The following is a 19082-nucleotide window of genomic DNA, read 5'->3' as shown; positions in this document are numbered from 1 at the left end:
AAAAGAAACGCGAAGGTAAGTGGAGGGTTAGCTCTGGGGTTTATCTTAACGTATTGGAGGGGAAGGGTTTTGTCAAGATTGATAGAGAGTGAGGGTACGCCCAGTGCCTTTGAGGGAAAAGTGATTTCTTATTGGTGCATATAACAGAACGTATTGCTCCCAGTGATTGGTGATTAAATATTTTCCCTTAAGTGGGTCGTGCCGCCCTCTTTTCCTCTCCCACCTCCCCTGGTCCCTTCCCCGGTGTCCCTTTATTTGTAGCTTCCCGTGTCCCCAGGAGGGACCGTACCTTCTCAAGCCACGACCCTCTTGGGTCGTGGCAGGATCCTCGGCTTCTTTGTTCCGGAGTCTCGTTGAGATCAGTCTCCGGTTTCTCGCCTCCGGGTATGGCTCGTCTTTCATCCTTCTCGTTCCGGTTCCGTTCTTCATTGACCTCCTCTCGCTCCGTGGCGTTCTCCTCTTCCCCTTCCTGAGAGTCCGTTCTCGCTTTTCTCCTCTGGTCCCGGAAGTCCGCGGTCGCTGCGTCCTGTAGCGTTCCCATGGTAACATGGGAACGCGGAAATGACGTGATGGGATTCTCGGAGGGGTTCCTGTGCTGTGTAGGCGTGGACGCGGTCTCGGAGACCCGTTCACATGCCACTTTTAGAAAGTTGGCATTGTCCTGCTCTTAGCCCTGTGTGCCTGCAGCCTGTCTCCAACACACATCTGGGGAGGGGTGACAGCTGGGATTTATGCATTCCCTCTAGACAGCCACACACATTGGGAGCTCAGGTGTGTCTTGACGGGCTTGATTGGGGGCAGAGATAAGCACATCCCAACTTGTACCTGAATAGGCTGCGCCCTTCTCCTCACAATAGGCCCAACAAACCTATGTTGACACTCCAGCCAGCTTGGGGTGAGGTCAGGGGACGAAGGGGATTCCCTGCACTTCAAAGCCATTGTCTAGAAGCTTCTCCCACCTTCCAGAACCAAGGAAAATTATAAATACTGGACAAAAAACGTCACCACTTCAGTACACTTCTAGATCTGTGGATTCTCTGACAGGAAGAAGGACTACTGTGTTGCTAAAAATGACTGCCATGCTGCTGGACTCCTGCTTTGCTGAGCTGACCTGCAGCCTTCTGCCCTCTTGGCAGGGAATGAGAAGGCTGGACCTGCTTCCTACCAACCAGAACCAAAGTGACTCCATGGGCTTGCTGTCTTGCCTCCTGTTCTTCTGAAGTCTCAGGGACACAAAAGACTTTCTACTTACCTGCTACAGCTCTTGGACCCAACTTCAACCAGCTCCTGGCCCCCAAGAGGCACCCTCCAGTCCTGGGCCCTTGTATGTGCTTTTTGGTTCCTGAAATTAACCTTTTGGGCTCTTTGCAACCGCGAACAGTCCCACATGTACCGGAACTGCGCTGCTCACCCAAAGAATCAGTGCAAGCTCATGTTTTTGTACAGTAAGCTTCGCAGCTTGCGACCGCGAGGCTCTATTCCACCCATCCGTGGCGTCCGGCAAGCACTTTGTGCATGTGGACCACTGTCAGCGACACTTTCCTTTCTCCTGGCAACCTTCTTCCCCATGAATGGGACACTTGGCTCAATTCCCAAGAATGTAAAACTTCAGTAGGACTTGTCTGGTCCTGTATCTGACTCAGGCTCCATCGTGGTCGGTCTGAACTTTTGGATTTAATCCAGTCTTACGCGATCAGTTAGCCCAGTTGGTACTTTATGCTTTTAAGCACTACTATTTCAGTTTACTCTTTAAAAAATCATGTCTTGAATTCTATTTATTGGATTTTTGTCATTTTGGTCTAGTTTTGCTCATAAAATTAAACTCTATTTTTCTACCCAGCTCTTGTGTCATTTTGTGTGGTGTTTCCACTGTTTTACTGTGTGAAGTGTTGCACAAATACTTTACACATTGCTTCTTAAGTTAAGCTTGACTGCTCTGCTCCAAGCTACCAGAAGGTGTATATCCTACTTACCCTGATTAGGATTGCGGTTCATGCTTCGACAGGGTGCATACCACTGTCAATCAGAAACCCAATTTCTAACAAGGTACAAATAAATACCTTCTCAAAATTATCCCAGATTCTACACTTAATTCTGACAAAACTTGACAAAAATCTTTAATAACCCCAGACACAGTCTTTGACTGTAGTGCAGTCCCCCAATTCCTATGACCTACTGATAAATAGCACCTTCATTGCATTCCTTTTCCCATTCCCCAGGTGTAATAACAGAATTCACATTTTCAATTGCATTGTTGGCAGCAATCACAAACATTGAGAAACAATTCCTCATCTCCCTCACAAGAACTGTATTTCAATGAAGGTCTTGACAAACAATCCACAGTAAAATTGACATTTCCTGGAACATAGCTAATTTCAAAATTGTAGTCTTGAAGAGAATTGTAGTCTTGAAGCTTTGCCAAGTGCTTTGTCCCCTATGAGGTAAACCAAAGGCTTGTTATCTGTCGAGAGCTTGAATCTTTGACCCCAAAAATATGTTTCCAAACAATTGGCTGCCCGCATGCAAGCCAACGCTTCCCATTCAATTGTGCTACATTTCACTTAGCCCCTTTCAGTGTCCTTGAAATTAATTAAACTCTCCTTTCTTCCCCATTTATTATTTGACTAAGAACTGCACCCAATCCCATTGTACTTGCATCAACAATACCTTCACAAGTTCATTTTTGAATAAACGGTTTCAAAGCATTACTCTTTACAATCAACTGTTTGACTTCTGGAATAGCTTTTACTTGTTCAAGTTCACAAACAACTCTTTGGCTTTTCCTCAAATTCGTCTTAGTGGTTCATAGACAATAGCAAAATCACATACAAAGAGGGCATATTATTCACTTGTTCCCAAGAAAAAGCACAAGGCATCCTTGTTCTCAGGATTAGGTGCTTCTTTGATAGCCTTAATTAAATCATATTTGGTTTCAGTCCCTTACCCACTAATGCAATGTCACAAGTATTCTATTTCCTTCACTCTGAATTTACATTTGTCCTTGTTTACAGTCATATGGTTTTCTTGCAGGATGCAAAGTCCATCTCTTAAAATGTTTTCATGTTGTTTGAGAGTTGAGGCAAAAATTAAAATATTGTCCTGATACGTCAAGACTGTTGTGAAATCTCTGAAAAGAATATCCATTAGCCTTTGAAAGACACGGACGATGAAAGCTAGATCAAAGAGCAACCTGAGACATTTGTAAGCTTCAAAAAGTGTTAAGAAAGTGGATAACTGCTGGGACTGCTCCGTTAACTGTAGTGGATGATAGGATGCCTTGAGATCAATTGTACTGAACATTTTTTGCATCACCTCTCTGCACTAACATTTCTTTAATTTTAGGTAATGGATAACATTCCACAACCATATCTTTATTCAATGAACTCAAAGGTGCACATCTCACATTGTGTGCAACTGTTCCTGCCTTATCGTACAAATCAGGTTAAAACCCTAATACACAGCCAACGTCATCCTTAAAATCGTTGGGAGAATCAGGTAGTAAATACTCAATATCAGACTTCTCAATCACCTCACAATTCACCCTAAAAGTCCTACTATTAATTCCTAGAATCTTCATTCCTATTAGGATATAACAGAACAAGATTTTTATCACCAGGTTTAAGAATAATCCCAAAATGCCCTTGGTCCTTCCATCCTAAAACATCTTTGCCTTCAAGCGCCAAATAATTTTTCCTTAAAATGCTCCTGACCTCTTGTTTTAAAATCTCCTTGGAAAAACACTGAAAGCCTTATGTGAAAGCTCAATTTTTAACATGGCTTTCTCTTTCTAAAAGCTCTGAAAAGTAAGTTAATCTGAAGTGGTAACTGTTGAACCTCTAACCAGCATGTGAAACCATCATGATGGACAATACCAATCCTCCCATCTTAACCCTACAAAAATGGTCCTCTCTGCTTATGATCAGTAAGTTCTTCAGTAATGATTAATACAACATTTCTAAACTTTTCCTGACAAGCATCCATTTCATCTATCCCTTAGTCTTCCACCTGTAAACTAGAAACATTAATATACATCCCATTTCTAGAGCCAACACCTACGTTTTATTTACCTCCAAAAACCTTTGAAAAATTACCTATCTTCTCACATTTAAGACACTTGCGTTTCAATGCAGCAAATTACCAGCAATTTCTAAATTTGTTGGTGAACCATAATGATAGCAAAATGTCGTTCTGCATTTTTCAGATTCCTCTTTCTTACTTTTACAATCACCTGCCTGTACAACACTCACATTTATATTATCCTTGTGCTCACAACCAGCAAGTGCCTTTCTTAAAATCATAGCTCTTTCAATCCTTTCAGCAATACTTATAAGCTTTAATAAAGTAGGATTGCAAGAAAACAATAATCTTTCCTGTAATTTCTTGCTTAAACAGCCAAAAAGCAACAGTGTTACACCCAAAGTCACAATACGCTGCTCAAATCAATAAGAAAGGGTTGTACGACGGAACACCGACTTCCAAAACAACTAGTGCCTTAACAACGAGGTCGGAACACCGACCTCGTTGTTACTACTAATGATTTTACCACGAATGCCTTAACAACGATTTTCGTTGTAAAGGCATTCCTGATAAAAGCATTACTAATAGGCACCATTGACCCTACATCCCTCACCCCACCCCCCCAACCCCACCCCAAAACCTAAAACCCCCTGATCCCCACCCCCTCCCCAAAACCAAAAACGCCCCACCCCCCCAACCCCACCCCAAAACCTAAAACCCCCTGGCCCCCCACCCTCTCCCCAAAACCAAAAACGCCCCACCCCCCAACCCCACCCCAAAACCTAAAACCCCCTGACCCCCCACCCCCTCCCCAAAACCAAAAACGCCCCAACCCCACCCCAAAACCTAAAACCCCCTGACCCCCCACCCCCTCCCCAAAACCAAAAACGCCCCACCCCTCCAACCCCACCCCAAACCTAAAACCCCCTGATCCCCCACCCCCTCCCCAAAACCTAAAACCCCCCACTTACCTTAGTTGACCCCTTGTCACCTCCTTCGCCAACTCCCTTCTTTGTACCTTAACCACGCATGTTCGTTGTTCAGAACGTACGTAGTTAAGGCACAAAATAACGGAGTCGTGGTTAAAAAAAGCATTGTTGCGCTTTCGTTAACCACAACTTCATTAATAAAACGTCATATTAAAGGATGTTTCCTATAAGAAAGAAATTCATCAATAACTTCTTCACTGCTTTGTTTTCGCGAAAATAAATTAATTCTCCACCACAATTGGTTCAATTCAAGTCTCCTCATTGCTTCTCAACATTCGTCCCAAGTACCAAAACTGTCATGTGGAGGATTATTTTCTGGTAAATGTTCAAAAATATCTTGTGCACTTGTCCCCAAAAGAGTGAGTAATGATGCTTGCTTCCTTTCTGGTTCAAATGTTTTCGCATCAATTGCTATCAAATATTTTTGTTCAAGTTTCTAAACTAAGAGCACCATTTTACAGTTGGCTTTCCTCTAGTTTGCATATATATTTTGATGATATGAGGCCATATTGATTAATCAAAGATTAATAAAAACTGTGAGCTGAAAAACAACAGTTTACCTTTCCCGTGTTAATTAGTAATTATGCACTGAAGAAATTTACCAAATTTACCAACGATCTACACTACCTAAAGAAAAGTCTTTTCACAACAACCTAGTTTTATTGTGTGTGCAGTGGTGGTATCTCAATTATTAGGATAAAATCACTTACTGCATCTGTTTTAAGTGCAACAGTAGAATCACAGAAAACATATACAACATGGACAATTCCTGTGATGTTGCTTTAAAATAACCTTTTCCATGATGGCCACTGTGTACAAGATGTGTGTAATGAGATATTGTTAAAAAACGTACTGCCTTGGTCCAAGGTGGCCACCACATTGACACTGAAGGTACCTCCACACGTTCAAAGTTATTTTCCTCCCAGATGACCACTCCTTGTAAAATCCAACACTGCCTTCAGTTGTACGTCTGAACTGCCAACTCTAGAACACTAGGGCCCTCATTATGACATTGGCTGCAATACCGTCGCCGTGGCTACCGACCGTCCATGCCATTATGATCGTAGCTGGAATTCCGCCAGAAGGCTGGTGGAATTCCAGCGACGGTCATGGCGGCAGACGACGGTAAGGTGGAAAACACTGCCTTTGGTATCATGTTCCATGATACAGCCTGGCGGTGTTTTGCTGGTGGACGCTGCTGCTAGCAGCAGCACCGCGTCCCGTCTCCTGCCAGAGGACCCCCTGCAAGCAGGTAAGTCGGGTTCTCCGAAAGGAAAGTGGGGTGGGGGATGTTGTGTGCGTGTGTGTGTGGGGGTGTGTGTGACTGTGTGCGAATGCGTGCATGCGTGTGTAATGCATGTGTGCATGAGTGTTTGTGTGTGTGTGTGTACGTGCATGTTGTGTGCTTGTGTGTGTGCCTGGATGTACGTTTGTGAGTTTTGCAGTGGGTGTGTATGAATGTATGCATGTGTGGGTGAATGTGTGTATGCGTGTGTGTATGGGTGTGTATGTATGTGCGTGTATGTGTGTATATGTGGGGAGGGGTAGGGGGAGGACTCTGGGGAGCGGGAGGGGGCAGGGGAGACCCCTATCAGTGCCAGGGAAGGAATTCCTTGGCACTGATAGTGCCTACAGCCATGGTTTCCATGGTGGTACAGAAACCACGGAAACCATGGCAGTGGGCGGGGTCAAAACGCCATGAAGACTCCAGCCCAGCGGTCGTTACTTCCGTCGGTGTGTTAACTTGGCGGTTTGGCTTTGGCCAAACCGCCAATGTCATAATAGTCGAGGTAGATACCGCCAGCCTGTTGGCGGTAATACCTCCACTATAGCACCGACTGCCGGGGTCGTAATGATTCCCTAGTTAACCAGGATTGGACCATGACATCAGAACAGGTGAACAAGAGGCATGAGCCTGCATGAGGCCATAACACACCATGAACATAATTAATACATGCATAGTTGCCAAATTTCCTGGGTCCATGTGTGATGTGCTACTCCAGTCCAAGTTAGTCCTTCTGTATTATTGTTAGTCCTTCTGTATTATTCTATCTTCCTTTGATAGACAGTTTTTTTAGTCTCTCAGGATCAGAGAGATTTGGTTATGCCCTTTGTGACAGTGAAGTAACAAAGCATGAACATTTACCATGCGAAAACCTCCATGTCACATTTTCAGACAAGAAATTAAAATTAATAATTCAATAGCCACTATTACTCTTATTCTTTGTTCTAGCAGAAACAGCTGTAGCTGTCTCACAGAGACTAAAATCACCAAGATCTTAATAAAGCAACAATAGGTCAGGCCCCTAAACATCTGGTTGTTGTGGTTGTCATACACTTGTTGATTATCCCTTACCAGAGTCACTTTTCGTTTTAACTGTCATTCATACTGCATGGAGTATTTGCCATGCACCACGATAAAGCCAATTCATTGGTACATGAGATGGTGGATTATTAGTTGGCAGGCAGGAGAGTTCTCACCAAGTAAAAACATCATAGTTCCATACCAGGTCCAGTTAGGATTCAATCATTTACACATTGGTGGCTGTAGCACAGGCCATGCAGGCTTATCTTAAGAGAAATGTGTAATGCATTTATCAATACCAAAAGAGTAAAAAACGTGAAAACACAGCACAATAAAAGTATCACTCAAATATACAAAAGTAGAGTAAAGTGCAATGGACAAATAGACACCAAAATGACAAAAATCAGCTGCAGGGTACTAGAGATATGATTTTTAGAAGGTTTAAATCAAAATAGGCCTAAAATCCCAAAGCCCCTATTGCGGCTATATGGTCGCACAAGACCAGGTCCAAGGCAAAAGTTAAGGCAGACCATGAGCTACAGCCGGTCGGAAAAAGAGACCAGTTTTTTTCCAGTGGAATGTTTACCTTTTGTCAGAAGATTCTCTGGAGAAAAGTCATCATCAATGGGTCGTTGGCAGATTGGGCTGCAAGCTGGAACCGATGGAGGGCTTGTCAATGGCGGCCTGGTGAAGCATGGGTCCTCAAAGGGAGCCTTGGCTCAGGCAGTAAACTTGGCATGTTTATCATCAACTGCAGGAACACTCAGAACGAAAAAAATCCGGATTGTGTGCCCTGGATGGTCTTGTTGTCTGTTCAATGTTGTTCGACATCGGTCTCGGTGAAGTCCCTCTACGTTCAGAATTAAAAACATTTCTGGAAGTCAAAATCCTTTCAATGTGGGTATATCTGCAATTGGAGTCTGACTGGCGATTCAATGTTGGTCGCTACATCTTTGATACCAGCCCTAGGTTCTGCTGTTTCTCTGAAGGAAAACTTCTAATAAAGTTTCTAAGGGTACAGTTTTGCAAGTTTTAGGGTCAGTGGAGTACAGTCCAAATACCATCCAATGTTGATGGCATTGGGGACACAAGTTGGGGTTTAGGACTCATTCTCCCATAAGACACTAGCGGGGTCAAGAGAAAATCCAGTTAGAAATGGCAGCTGGGCTCTTGTAAAAAGTAGGCTTTTTGCAGTTTTGTGGCCCTGTAGATTAACAGTTCTTTGTCCTGGGCAAAAGTGGGAGCAGGTTTGGCCCTTGGGGTCCACCTCCACAAAAGTATCCACTTTGGAGCAATCCGTCTTGAAGATCTCCCTGTTCAATACACCCAGCATGCTGATGGAATACAGTTACAGACAGTACGGGTGATGCCAAATGGTTTACTCCAATTGGATGGAGAAATGTTCATCTTGCGGTACAATTATAAATAGGAGTATAAAATATTGTTAAAAGCTGCAATGGATGGCACATGCTTTAAGGTAGTCTTTGAGATTTCCTAATACTTAAGTGGATGGTACAAGAAAGAAATTAGGAATTAGCCACAAATTTGTTACACGTGTTTGGGGAAGTCCCATAGCATGAGATTAATATGAATCGCCCTGATGAAGTTCTAATGACAGAATTAATTGTTAGTTGGGCTGATTTTGCAATTAAGTCTACAATTTGCTAAATGAAGAGAAAACGTTTGCCTGGGTATTGATTTGGAATCTTAGAAGAGGGATTACTCAAAAGTGATTGATATTGTTGAAGTGGACAAAAACATAATAAAAGGAACACTTACGGGGTGTTTCCTCCGCATATTAGGTATTTTTAAAGTTATTTGGTTGAATAGGCAACATGACCCATGGATGATTAAGTACCAAAAATCGAATGAATACTGCTGCATGTGCAAGGCTAATATCACAGTTGCGTGTTTGTCTGTTCTGAATTTTTCCAACATCAAATCAGTCTTGACTCAGCGCCAATGGTAACAGTCCAGTACGAACTCTCAGGCCAGGTACTACCTGAACCTCCAGGGTGGAAAGACCATCGGAAGTTGGTGTCCACCTGCAAACTTGTGAGCTTGTAGCATTATTAGAGTATTCGCTGGAATGTTCTCACACACAGTAGGGTCAGAGACAAAAATCTATCCACAGAAAGCAACATTAGCAAGGACAAACGCATATTTTCTAAGCTTTTACACATCTATAAATGTACCACATAACATTTAATCATCAGTAGCTGTGGAAATCTGTTACTATTGCAGCTTCCCAGGAGTATTCTTGTGGCCTAATTCACCAAAAGATTTTTAAATTTACTCCTATAAATGTTCTTACTGAGCCACTTGTAAGGGTGGTGATGGCTCTTTGCTCTCAGTGTGAGAGAGGGAAGTGTGGCTTTGGGTTGGGGGAGGGTGGCATGGTGCAGAGGGTGGCAGGGGAGGGCGGCAAGTGGCCAGGTAATTATTTCCATCTTTGGCAGACAGGGTTGTGTTTGCCAAAGGTGGAGGAGGTGGACGGCAGGAGGCCAGGTATATTGTTCCTATTTGGAGGGGTACATGCAGAGGGTGGTATGTGTGGGTGGCAGAAGACCAGGTATATTTTTATATCTGGACTTGGAAAGAAGAGGGGTTTTCATAAGGTGGGAAGTGCCTGGAGGTCTGGTATGTATTTTTGAATTTGCAATAGGAGGGGGTATATCGGGGTGGTGCAGTGGGTGGAAGGAGGCCAGATTTTTTACATTTTCTTTTTGCATATTACATCCATAAATACTCCTCTGCCTTGCGTTTATGTTGGAAGCAGGGACAGATGATTTAGGAGGATCATATGCGACCAAAAATATAGAAGGGTAAATCAAATGTAAATAATTGTGATTTTTACACCTTTGGGTTCCTACTGACATCGCAGATTACTTCAACCTTGCTCTCGTTGTCTATATGGTGTCAGCCATAACCAACAACATTCCCATTATTCACACGTTATAAATCTACAATTCTATATTCATCCTACTGCATTTTGTGCAATTAAGGCACCAAAACATAGTGTGTGAACGGCCACAAAGTGACAGACCTCAGGGCACTCAAAAAACCCCAATACGTGAAATGCACGTGAGACAGATTCCAGGATACTCTATTTACACATAAAGGGGGTTATTCTAACTTTGGAGGAGTGTTAATCCGTCCCAAAAGTGACGGAAAAGTGACGGATTTACCACCAGCCGTATTACGAGTCCATTATATCCTATGGAACTCGTAATACGGCTGGTGGTATATCCGTCACTTTACCGTCACTTTTGGGACGGATTAACACTCCTCCAAAGTTAGAATAACCCCCAAAGTGGTCTATCATAAATTGAGTGGAATTTAGGCCCATTTTATACTGGTTTTGCGCTGCGTTTGCATCACTTTTTGACGCAAAAGCGGCACAAATTTACAAAATACAATTATATTCTGTAAGTTTGCGCAGTTTTTGCACCAAAAAAAATGACGCTAATGCAGCGCGAAAAAGTATAAATATGGGCCTTAGTGTCAAGTGCAGCAAACAATTTGAAAATCGCGTGTTGGGTGTACACGGAAGAATGACGCGTACAGGGAAAGAATGCTGGTAGGAGAAAACAAAATGCATAAAAGTGTATAGTGTCCAATATTGCTCGAAACCTGCGCATATGCAGGTTTAGTTTACTCGTGTGTGGGAAAGCAGAAATAGACCTACTTACGTTTTCTGTGCGTTTTCTATCATGCGCTAAAAACTCGAGGTGTCATCAAACCAATACATAGAGGGTACATATTTCCAAAACTGTATTTAACCGTTAGAAGAAATGGGCGTTGTATAAGTTTGTACCCTTTCTTCGTTTTGCTTCCTATCCCCGCCCACCGAGTTGCTCAGGGGACATTTGAACTGCATTTGCGTCACGAATCACGAGTGCGTTGCCACATACATTCAGAGTGACCTCCATCAGAGAGATTCCAATCTCCCTGCAAGTGCCTGGCTGTGTGTCTGGCAAATAACCTTGTGCACTTCCTTGTGATACAGCTACATTAGAATGTGTGGTGATTGGTAGCTCCTAACACACTAAGGCCCAGATTTACAAGAATCTGGAGCATCAGTTCTGATGCGTCAGATTTCATGACCCCCCCCCCCACCTCCACCTAATGACACCATGGGTGCGCCATATTCATAATATGCACCATGGCTCACGCTAGGCCAATAGTGTCAAAACTGCTGACGGTATGGTGGCGCTTTGCAGTACTAGCATCAAAAATGTTGATACTAGTGCAGCAAAGTGCAAGGAGGCCCATTGATTTCACGGCATGACAGCAAAAATAATGCAATGAAATCTTGTAGATTTCATTGCGCTTTTTTTCGGGCCTCCTAACACCCCCTTGCATACATTATGCCTGACGCAGGCATAATGCGGTGCAAGGGGTCACAAAATGCGCCAGTTTGTGAATATGGCGTGGCAATTTTTGCCTCGCTGAGCCACAATAATGTTAAAAAAATGACAGTAATGTGGCACAAAGAGGTGCTGGGGCCTTTCAAATCTGCCCCTAAATGTCCTGCACCTGGGCGCCAAAACGCTTTGCAGCACTAGCATCAAACATTTTGACACTAGTGCAGCAAAGTGCAAGGCGGGCCACTGATTTCACGTCATGACAGCTAAAATAATGCAACGAAATCTTGTAGGTCATGAAAGGAAGGCTAAAGACTGTATGTGAGCTTGGAAAGGATTTCCAAAGAGGACTTGTTACAACAAAATGGTCACTAAATCAAACATGCAAGTGGGAAAAGGTTCCATGATGCACGCCTGTGAGCAAGGAAAAGCTCCCTAAAGTGGACCTATGTGCCGAGAAGTCTCCATTAGGTGGCCTGGGGGTGGTAAAAGCTTTCTGAAGCAGATATTTGCAAAGGCTCCTTGAAATAGACTTGCCCCTTAAGTTGGCCTTGGGGGATAGGAAAAGGCTCACTAACAAAGAACTGTGAGCAGAGTAATGCTTCTGAAAGCAGAACTCTAATCAGCATCTCCTAAACCAAACTGGAAAGCACTTTAAAGTGAATATGTGACCGGGGAAAGAGATGGTCGTCAATTCACCAAAATGCTAGGGGTAGCGGAAGTGACATCACGCGCCATTTCATCTTTACTTTCACTCACACACCCATGCTTACACATTCACTCATATACACACTCTTGTTTACATAAGTGCACTCTCACCCTCAAGCATGCACACAACATACATTTCAAAGGGTTTTTTTACTTACCTCAGCTTCCAAGGAGGGTCACGTTCCAGCTGACTACCCCATTTTTTATTACACCAATAGTGAATAATATTGTATTATTCACTATTAGTGTAATTAAAAAAATTAGTGAAAAAAAATGAGGTTCAAGCAACGTCCATAAGGACAAGCTGACCATGTCTTCCGCTTCCTGCATTGATTTGCCACCTCTGAGACCGGGGTCGCAAAGGCAGTGTCATAGGGGTCGCAAGGGGCAAGCCGGGGGTCGCTGCTGCGACCCCTGAATGACGTCCATGGGAAAGACTAGGTAACGTGCACGGAAAGGGACCATAACGGGGACTTGTGAACTGGGGAAAAAAGTTCCTTGAAATGACCTGAGTAAGCAGGGGAAGGCTTCATTAAGCATGCATGCTATGGAACGGTTTCCTAAAAGTGATATATATTCGGGGAAAGGCTCATTAAAGTAGACTTGTGAGCAGGGAAATATTTATTAAAGGGGACTTGTCGGTAGGAACTTTGAGAAGAAAAGTGATCTCTGCTGCAGAAGAAATATGTGGTGGGAGTTGCGCCGGAAAGTACTTTCAGAGCTCTGGTAGTCAACAGAAGCGGAGATTTGAAGGGAACCCGTCTCTCTAAATGGACGAGTGCGGAGGGGACAGCCGCCGAGGAGAGCCTTAGGGGAGGGACTGTCTCCAGAAATGGACCTGTGCGGAGGGACCATGAGCAGAAGAGGATCAGTGCGGAGGGGGCAGCCGCCAGAAGTAGATGCTTGGGGGGGCTGTCTCCAAAAGAGGACCTGTGAGAAGGGCATCTCCATCCACTTGGCTCAGCTCTCCATCCGCCGTCACATTATTAGACGCGCAGAGCTTAGCTTCTCTGCAGCCTTAGTGACCCCGGCCCTCCCCCGGGTCAGCAGGTGCAGAGCTTACCTTCACTGTGGCCTTCGTGACCTCCCCCAGGATCAGCAGGTTGTTGGGCGAAGCTGCGAGATAGTTGAGATAGTGGATGGCCACCCTGGCCGTCTGCCGGGCATATCTGTCGGAGGCGGGGATGGCCCGGACTGAGTCCGACTTGAGGGGGAAGGGCAGGAACCCGTCGACAGACAGAGACTGGAGACCGCAGAGTACGGACAGGCAGAGGGACCACTGCATGGCTGCGCTGAGTGGTGGTATGGAAGAGTTCAGTGTACGAGAGGACAGACGTGAGCTGCTGCCGGCGCGCGCACTCCTCACACTGGGACTCCTCGGTGAGCTCTGCCAGAGTTCACTGCTCTAGAGCAACTGAGTATATACCCGCCCCCACCCCCTCCCCCGGACCGCCTCTCGAGGTGGCTGTCATTGCCAATGAACGGACCTCTTCGCCCTCCTCAATGGCATCACCTCGCTTACTTCAAGCACGCTGTGCTCTACACTTTTCATATAGCACGTTCCAGAAATAACGTTGTTCATCATTTCCAAATGATGCATGCACGTTTGCATTCCCCGACAGCGCCTGTTGCGTGTACACGAAGGAATGGCGTGTAAGGAAAGAATGCTGGTAGGAGGAACGAAATAAGAAAATAAATGAAAAACTATGGCATAAAATATTTTCTGTAAGCCTCAGTATGTGCAGGTTACACACGTTTAGTTCATCCGTGCGTGGGATTGCAAAAGTAGACCTACGACAACTTCTTTTGCAGATGCCTACATTTTCTGTGCGTTTTCTGTCACAACCAAGGTGGAAAGAGGCTCATTCACCACTCAGCTGGGGTCGGAAGTGTCCACTTTCTTTGTTGTCACTGGGGCCAATGACACCCTTGCCACGTCACTGAGTATCGAGAAGCTCCATGTCTTCAATTACTCTGTTAATCGTGAAATTGCACCTCATCTCGTTACGAAGGCCCGTTGCTTCTAGGGGCTTTGTTGCTTCTAGCGGCTTTGTTAACGATGCTTTATTATCATAATTGCTGCCTTTTGTTTTCTTGAAACATTGAATATTTTTCCTCAGAATTGCGAAATGTGTTTTGAAACATTCTTAAAATAAGCTTTCTTTGTGGGTGCTAGTATAGACTGTGGACCTTCAACCACAGGAAGTGAAGCTAGCACATAAGCGTTTTTGGTGGCGACCTCCATTAACAGGAAGTGGTTTCCACGATGTACGTCAGGCTCTGCATAATCTCAGAACAAAAGGAAGCCCCCCCCTCCCCAAAAGCTGTGAGAGGGACACATCTCTGACAGAGAACAACTTTTATATTGTATTGTAATGTAAATGGTTTAAAGAGCACTTACTGCCCCTCAAGAAAGTACCAAGAATGACAAGTAGCACGATACTCAAGAACTCTCGATTAGTGATTTTGGTTAAAGCAGTGGTGATTGATTATTTTTGGTTCATGGGATCAATGGCATAACTCAAAATGAAGGTTCTCCCATGCATGTGATGAGGGGCGCTGAGTCTCTCATGTCACACAATTATACCTAGGGCTGAATGGGTCATCTCCCCCTTGAAGGTTTGTGAGTCCCCCAGGAGGTTGGTGGCCCCCCTGGGCCACAAGGGCTGAAGGGTCCTGTTTAAGAGAAAAGCCAGAAAAGTAAAACATCCCCTGCTTCGAATCAAAGCTCTTATGGCACCAAGCAAATGAAGCAGGTCATCACAGCCCTTTCAGAAAGGCTCTTTTGTCTCTTTCATCCAACCATCTATCCTGCCATCCTTCCAACCATCTCTTGATATCTACCATTTCACCTTTATATTCTGCCATCCATTCATTCTTTCATCCATCATTCAGTCTTTCACCATTCCACCCGTCTGTTCATTCATATCCAACCCTATCCATCCATCTCCAAACCTATCCATTAAAACAATTCATTCATTCATTCATCCATCCATCTTTTAAACTATTGCTATCTCCATCCACCCATTCACTCATCAATCCATCCTTTGTCATTCATCCATCCTTTCATTCATCCATCCATCCACACTTTCACTCTATCCATCCACCCACACTTTCACCTAATCCACCTACCCATCCTTCCTTTCACTCACCCACCCACCCTTCCACTCAGCCATCCATTCTTTCACTAATCCACCCAATCTTCCACTCATCCATCCATTCATCCATCCACCCAACCATCCATTTACCCTTTTACTCATCCATCCATCCTTTCAGTCACTCATCCAACCACACTTTCACTCATCTGTTCATCCATTCTCCCTCCCTTTTCTTCACCCAGCCACTCTTTCACTCAATCTTCCATCCACCCTTTCATCCATTCACCTTCCCTTTCACTCATCCATCATCCTTTCACTCATCCAGCCAGCTACTCTTGTATCCTTCTACCCACCCCTTTTACTCATCCATCCATTCTTTCACTCATCCATCCTTTTTCTCATCTATCCTTTCACTCATCAATTCATCCATCCATCCATTCTCTTATTCATCCATTCACCCTTTCCATCCATCCATCCATCCTCCCTTTCACCCATCCCATCCATCCATCCTTTCTCTCATCATCCATCCTTACACCCTTTCACTCATCCATCCACCCTCCCTTTCACTTATATATCAATTTTTCTCATCCATCTATCTACCCTCTCACCCAACCATCCACCCTACTTCTCACTCATCCATTCATTATTTCACTCAATCATCCTTACCTCCATCCTTCCATTCATCTACCCATCCATCCTTTCACTCACCCATCTGCCTTTTCACATCCATCCATCCTGTAGTGTCCTGCTGGGCGTTCTAGTGTTTCCACCAACCACTCTGCTGAGGGCTGGCTTCTACACTCACCCCACACCCATCCATCACAGGCATCACCAGTCAGGTGACCCTGCTAATAAAAAGGGCCGGGCACATGCGCCCTGGGCCAATAATACAAACCCTCTATTCTGTGTCACCTTAATTAGCAACATGAGGGCCTAGGGCCCCCAACACTACGATGGCGACGAGTGGGTCTGACACACAAAGTGACTTACGCTCAGTGATCCGGCCAGGAGTTTTGTGGTCCACCCTAAGCACATTCATTGCATGCCCCCACCACCGCTGGACCTGCATCTCCAGCATAGCCGAGAACACTGACGCCCCTCCACTCCCTTCCCCATCGAGCACGTGAAGAAGAGTTGCAGCCCAGGGGAACACGGTGTTGCCGCATAATTATCTTGCCAGCTTCCCTGCGTGTCCCTGAAGTGACACGGCTAGGTGAGAGCCGTGGCCAGCCAGCAAGTGAGTAGGCAACTACGGTGGCATGGACCGGAAAGAAACTGCCTCCCCTGCCGTTTAAGAAACATTTGCAGCCCTCGGGCAGTGGGAACAAAAGAAAAGAAGAAAAGACTCGACAGAGAGCAAAGCGGGCAGAGTGGTGACAGGACTGTAGATATGACCGGTAGTCAGCCCACAAGACTGGAGACCTCCCCCACAGAGCATAGTGCAGGTCGCTTGCCTCCCCACAGCGAGGCTAAATGGAAGAAGGAAAAAAAAAAAAGAACAGAAAAACTGCACTTACCTGGAGAGGTGAGCTACAGCCCCGGCCACCAGTGACTGAAATCCCCAGCATCTCCACCAATGAGGCCCGCAATCGGAGGAAAGACTGGCGTGACCTGCAAATAGTGCTACAGTGACTGTGCTGTATTCATAGAATTGTCGGCACTCTCCTCTCGGGAAATAACTCAGTGACAGCTGTATTTTTAGTGTAAAAGGTCATTTATTAGGACAGGGTTGCATAAGCAAAATAACCTTAACTTTTATAACGTAAACCGTAACTTTATTAACTCCCTCCCTTTAACATCTGCCTCGCTCATCCTTCCCCTTCAAACCCTTATTTCGTTTCCATTCCCCTACGCACTCCCCTTTTCCTTTCATGCCCCATTTGGTTCGTGCGTACCCCCACTCAGAGCCTTCACCTGCTTGTTTATTCCCTGGAAGGGTGGCCAAGCCCGCATCTGGCTCACCACCCTCTCCCATCTACTGCTCGCTCTCTGCTGCAACCTGCCCTAACTGACAAGTAAACCTCCCCCCTATTTTGCCCTACCTCTAACTTCCATCCCTCAAAATTCTTCTTCCAATTGCCGGGTGGGTGGGAGGCCAAACTAACCGCGCGATGGGTCAGCGCGGAAAGAGGCCGGTCCCTCCACCCCCAACCCCTTTTATTCCCACCCCTAAGACCCACCCCCACTTACCTTTCTCCCAATCCCCTGTCCCGCCGTCACTACCTTCCCCGAACCGGCCCGCGGGGAAGACTAGAGCGTTGCTCTATGCTTCCCGCGGGCCCCCTCATCGGGAAATAACTCAGTGACAGCTGTATTTTTAGTGTAAAAGGTCATTTATTAGGACAGGGTTGCATAAGCAAAATAACCTTAACTTTTATAACGTAAACCGTAACTTTATTAACTCCCTCCCTTTAACATCTGCCTCGCTCATCCTTCCCCTTCAAGCCCTTATTTCGTTTCCATTCCCCTACGCACTCCCCTTTTCCTTTCATGCCCCATTTGGGTCGTGCGTACCCCCACTCAGAGCCTTCACCTGCTTGTTTATTCCCTGGAAGGGTGGCCAAGCCCGCATCTGGCTCACCACCCTCCCCCATCTACTGCCAACCAGCACCAACCCACTTGGCGTTGTGCTGCCCCACCCCCCCCTCAGACACGCTACTGCACCCTGCGCTACTCATTTCTTGTTTGTAATCCACAAGTTCTCTCCCCACAACTCCTCAACCAGCAGTCTCAGATATGTCAGATAATACGCATTCCCTAGTGTGGACACTATCATCTCTGAATAAAGCTACCTCCTGCTCCGTAATATTTTCATGCTTCAGTATCTTTATCCCCTGAGCCCCGCAGAACACTCTCATCGCTCTGTTAAGTTTCCTTCGAGCCCGTTCCATGGCTCCGTACTTTACTGCCCCTCTCCACACTCTACGTGGAACAAACTCTGTCCAAACCAAGCATGTACCATGCAGTTTTTGCTTGAGAATCTCCAAGTCCCTCTGCATGTGCTGCAGTAGCGTGAGTCCTGATAATTTTACCAGATCATTCTCTCCCAAATGTATGATCAACAAATCGGGACATCCCCAGTTCGATAAGTTAGTAGTGATGAAAGGAAGCAGGTTACCCCACCGCATTCCGCTCTTTCCCCACCATAGCACCTCGTGCCGTCTGCTGGATAGTCCCAAGGCCCGACCATATATCTGCTTCTCCGCGAACTTCGCTGCCCAATGTACAAATGAATGGCCGACCAGCCATGTCACCGTCTTGCCCTGCGATGGACCAGGTGCATCTCCTGCAACGGAAAATTAACTGTAACATGTGTTTTGAACATCAAAAACCCACCCCCCCAACCAAAAACTTCGAAACTATCTCTCCTCACATCTCAGGGTCTAACGTATCGTTCACAACACCTTGATCTCCAGCGGCCTATCGCCCTAATCTTTGCCCAGTCCCAGCCCAAATGCGCTGCGGCTGTGGCCGCCCCAATTCTAAATGAATGTGTGCCAAAATCCATGGCCTGGCGGCCCACACGTCCTAAAGCCATCCTCAATACTCTCAGAAGCTGAAAATTGGTGAGCTTGGAGCCTGACCTGTGTGTGAAAAC

The 19082-nt window shown here is 45.5% G+C and overlaps 1 protein-coding gene across 1 annotated transcript in view; it reads right to left on the bottom strand.

Annotated features, from left to right (window-relative positions):
- The window catches only part of RARRES1 (retinoic acid receptor responder 1), a 79482-nt gene extending 65542 nt beyond the window's left edge, over window positions 1-13940 (bottom strand). The window contains exon 1 of the mRNA XM_069213270.1: window positions 13450-13940. Within this exon, the coding sequence (XP_069069371.1) occupies window positions 13450-13671 (222 nt within the window). The 5' untranslated portion in view covers window positions 13672-13940. The remainder of the gene's footprint in view (window positions 1-13449) is intronic.
- Window positions 13941-19082: the final 5142 nt, after the last annotated feature.

The sequence above is a fragment of the Pleurodeles waltl genome, chromosome 11 (assembly GCF_031143425.1).
Source record: "Pleurodeles waltl isolate 20211129_DDA chromosome 11, aPleWal1.hap1.20221129, whole genome shotgun sequence".
In the NCBI taxonomy this organism is placed as follows: Eukaryota; Metazoa; Chordata; class Amphibia; order Caudata; family Salamandridae; genus Pleurodeles; species Pleurodeles waltl.
The sequence above is the reverse complement of the archived record's forward strand: the minus strand, read 5'-3'. Positions and strand labels throughout refer to the sequence as shown.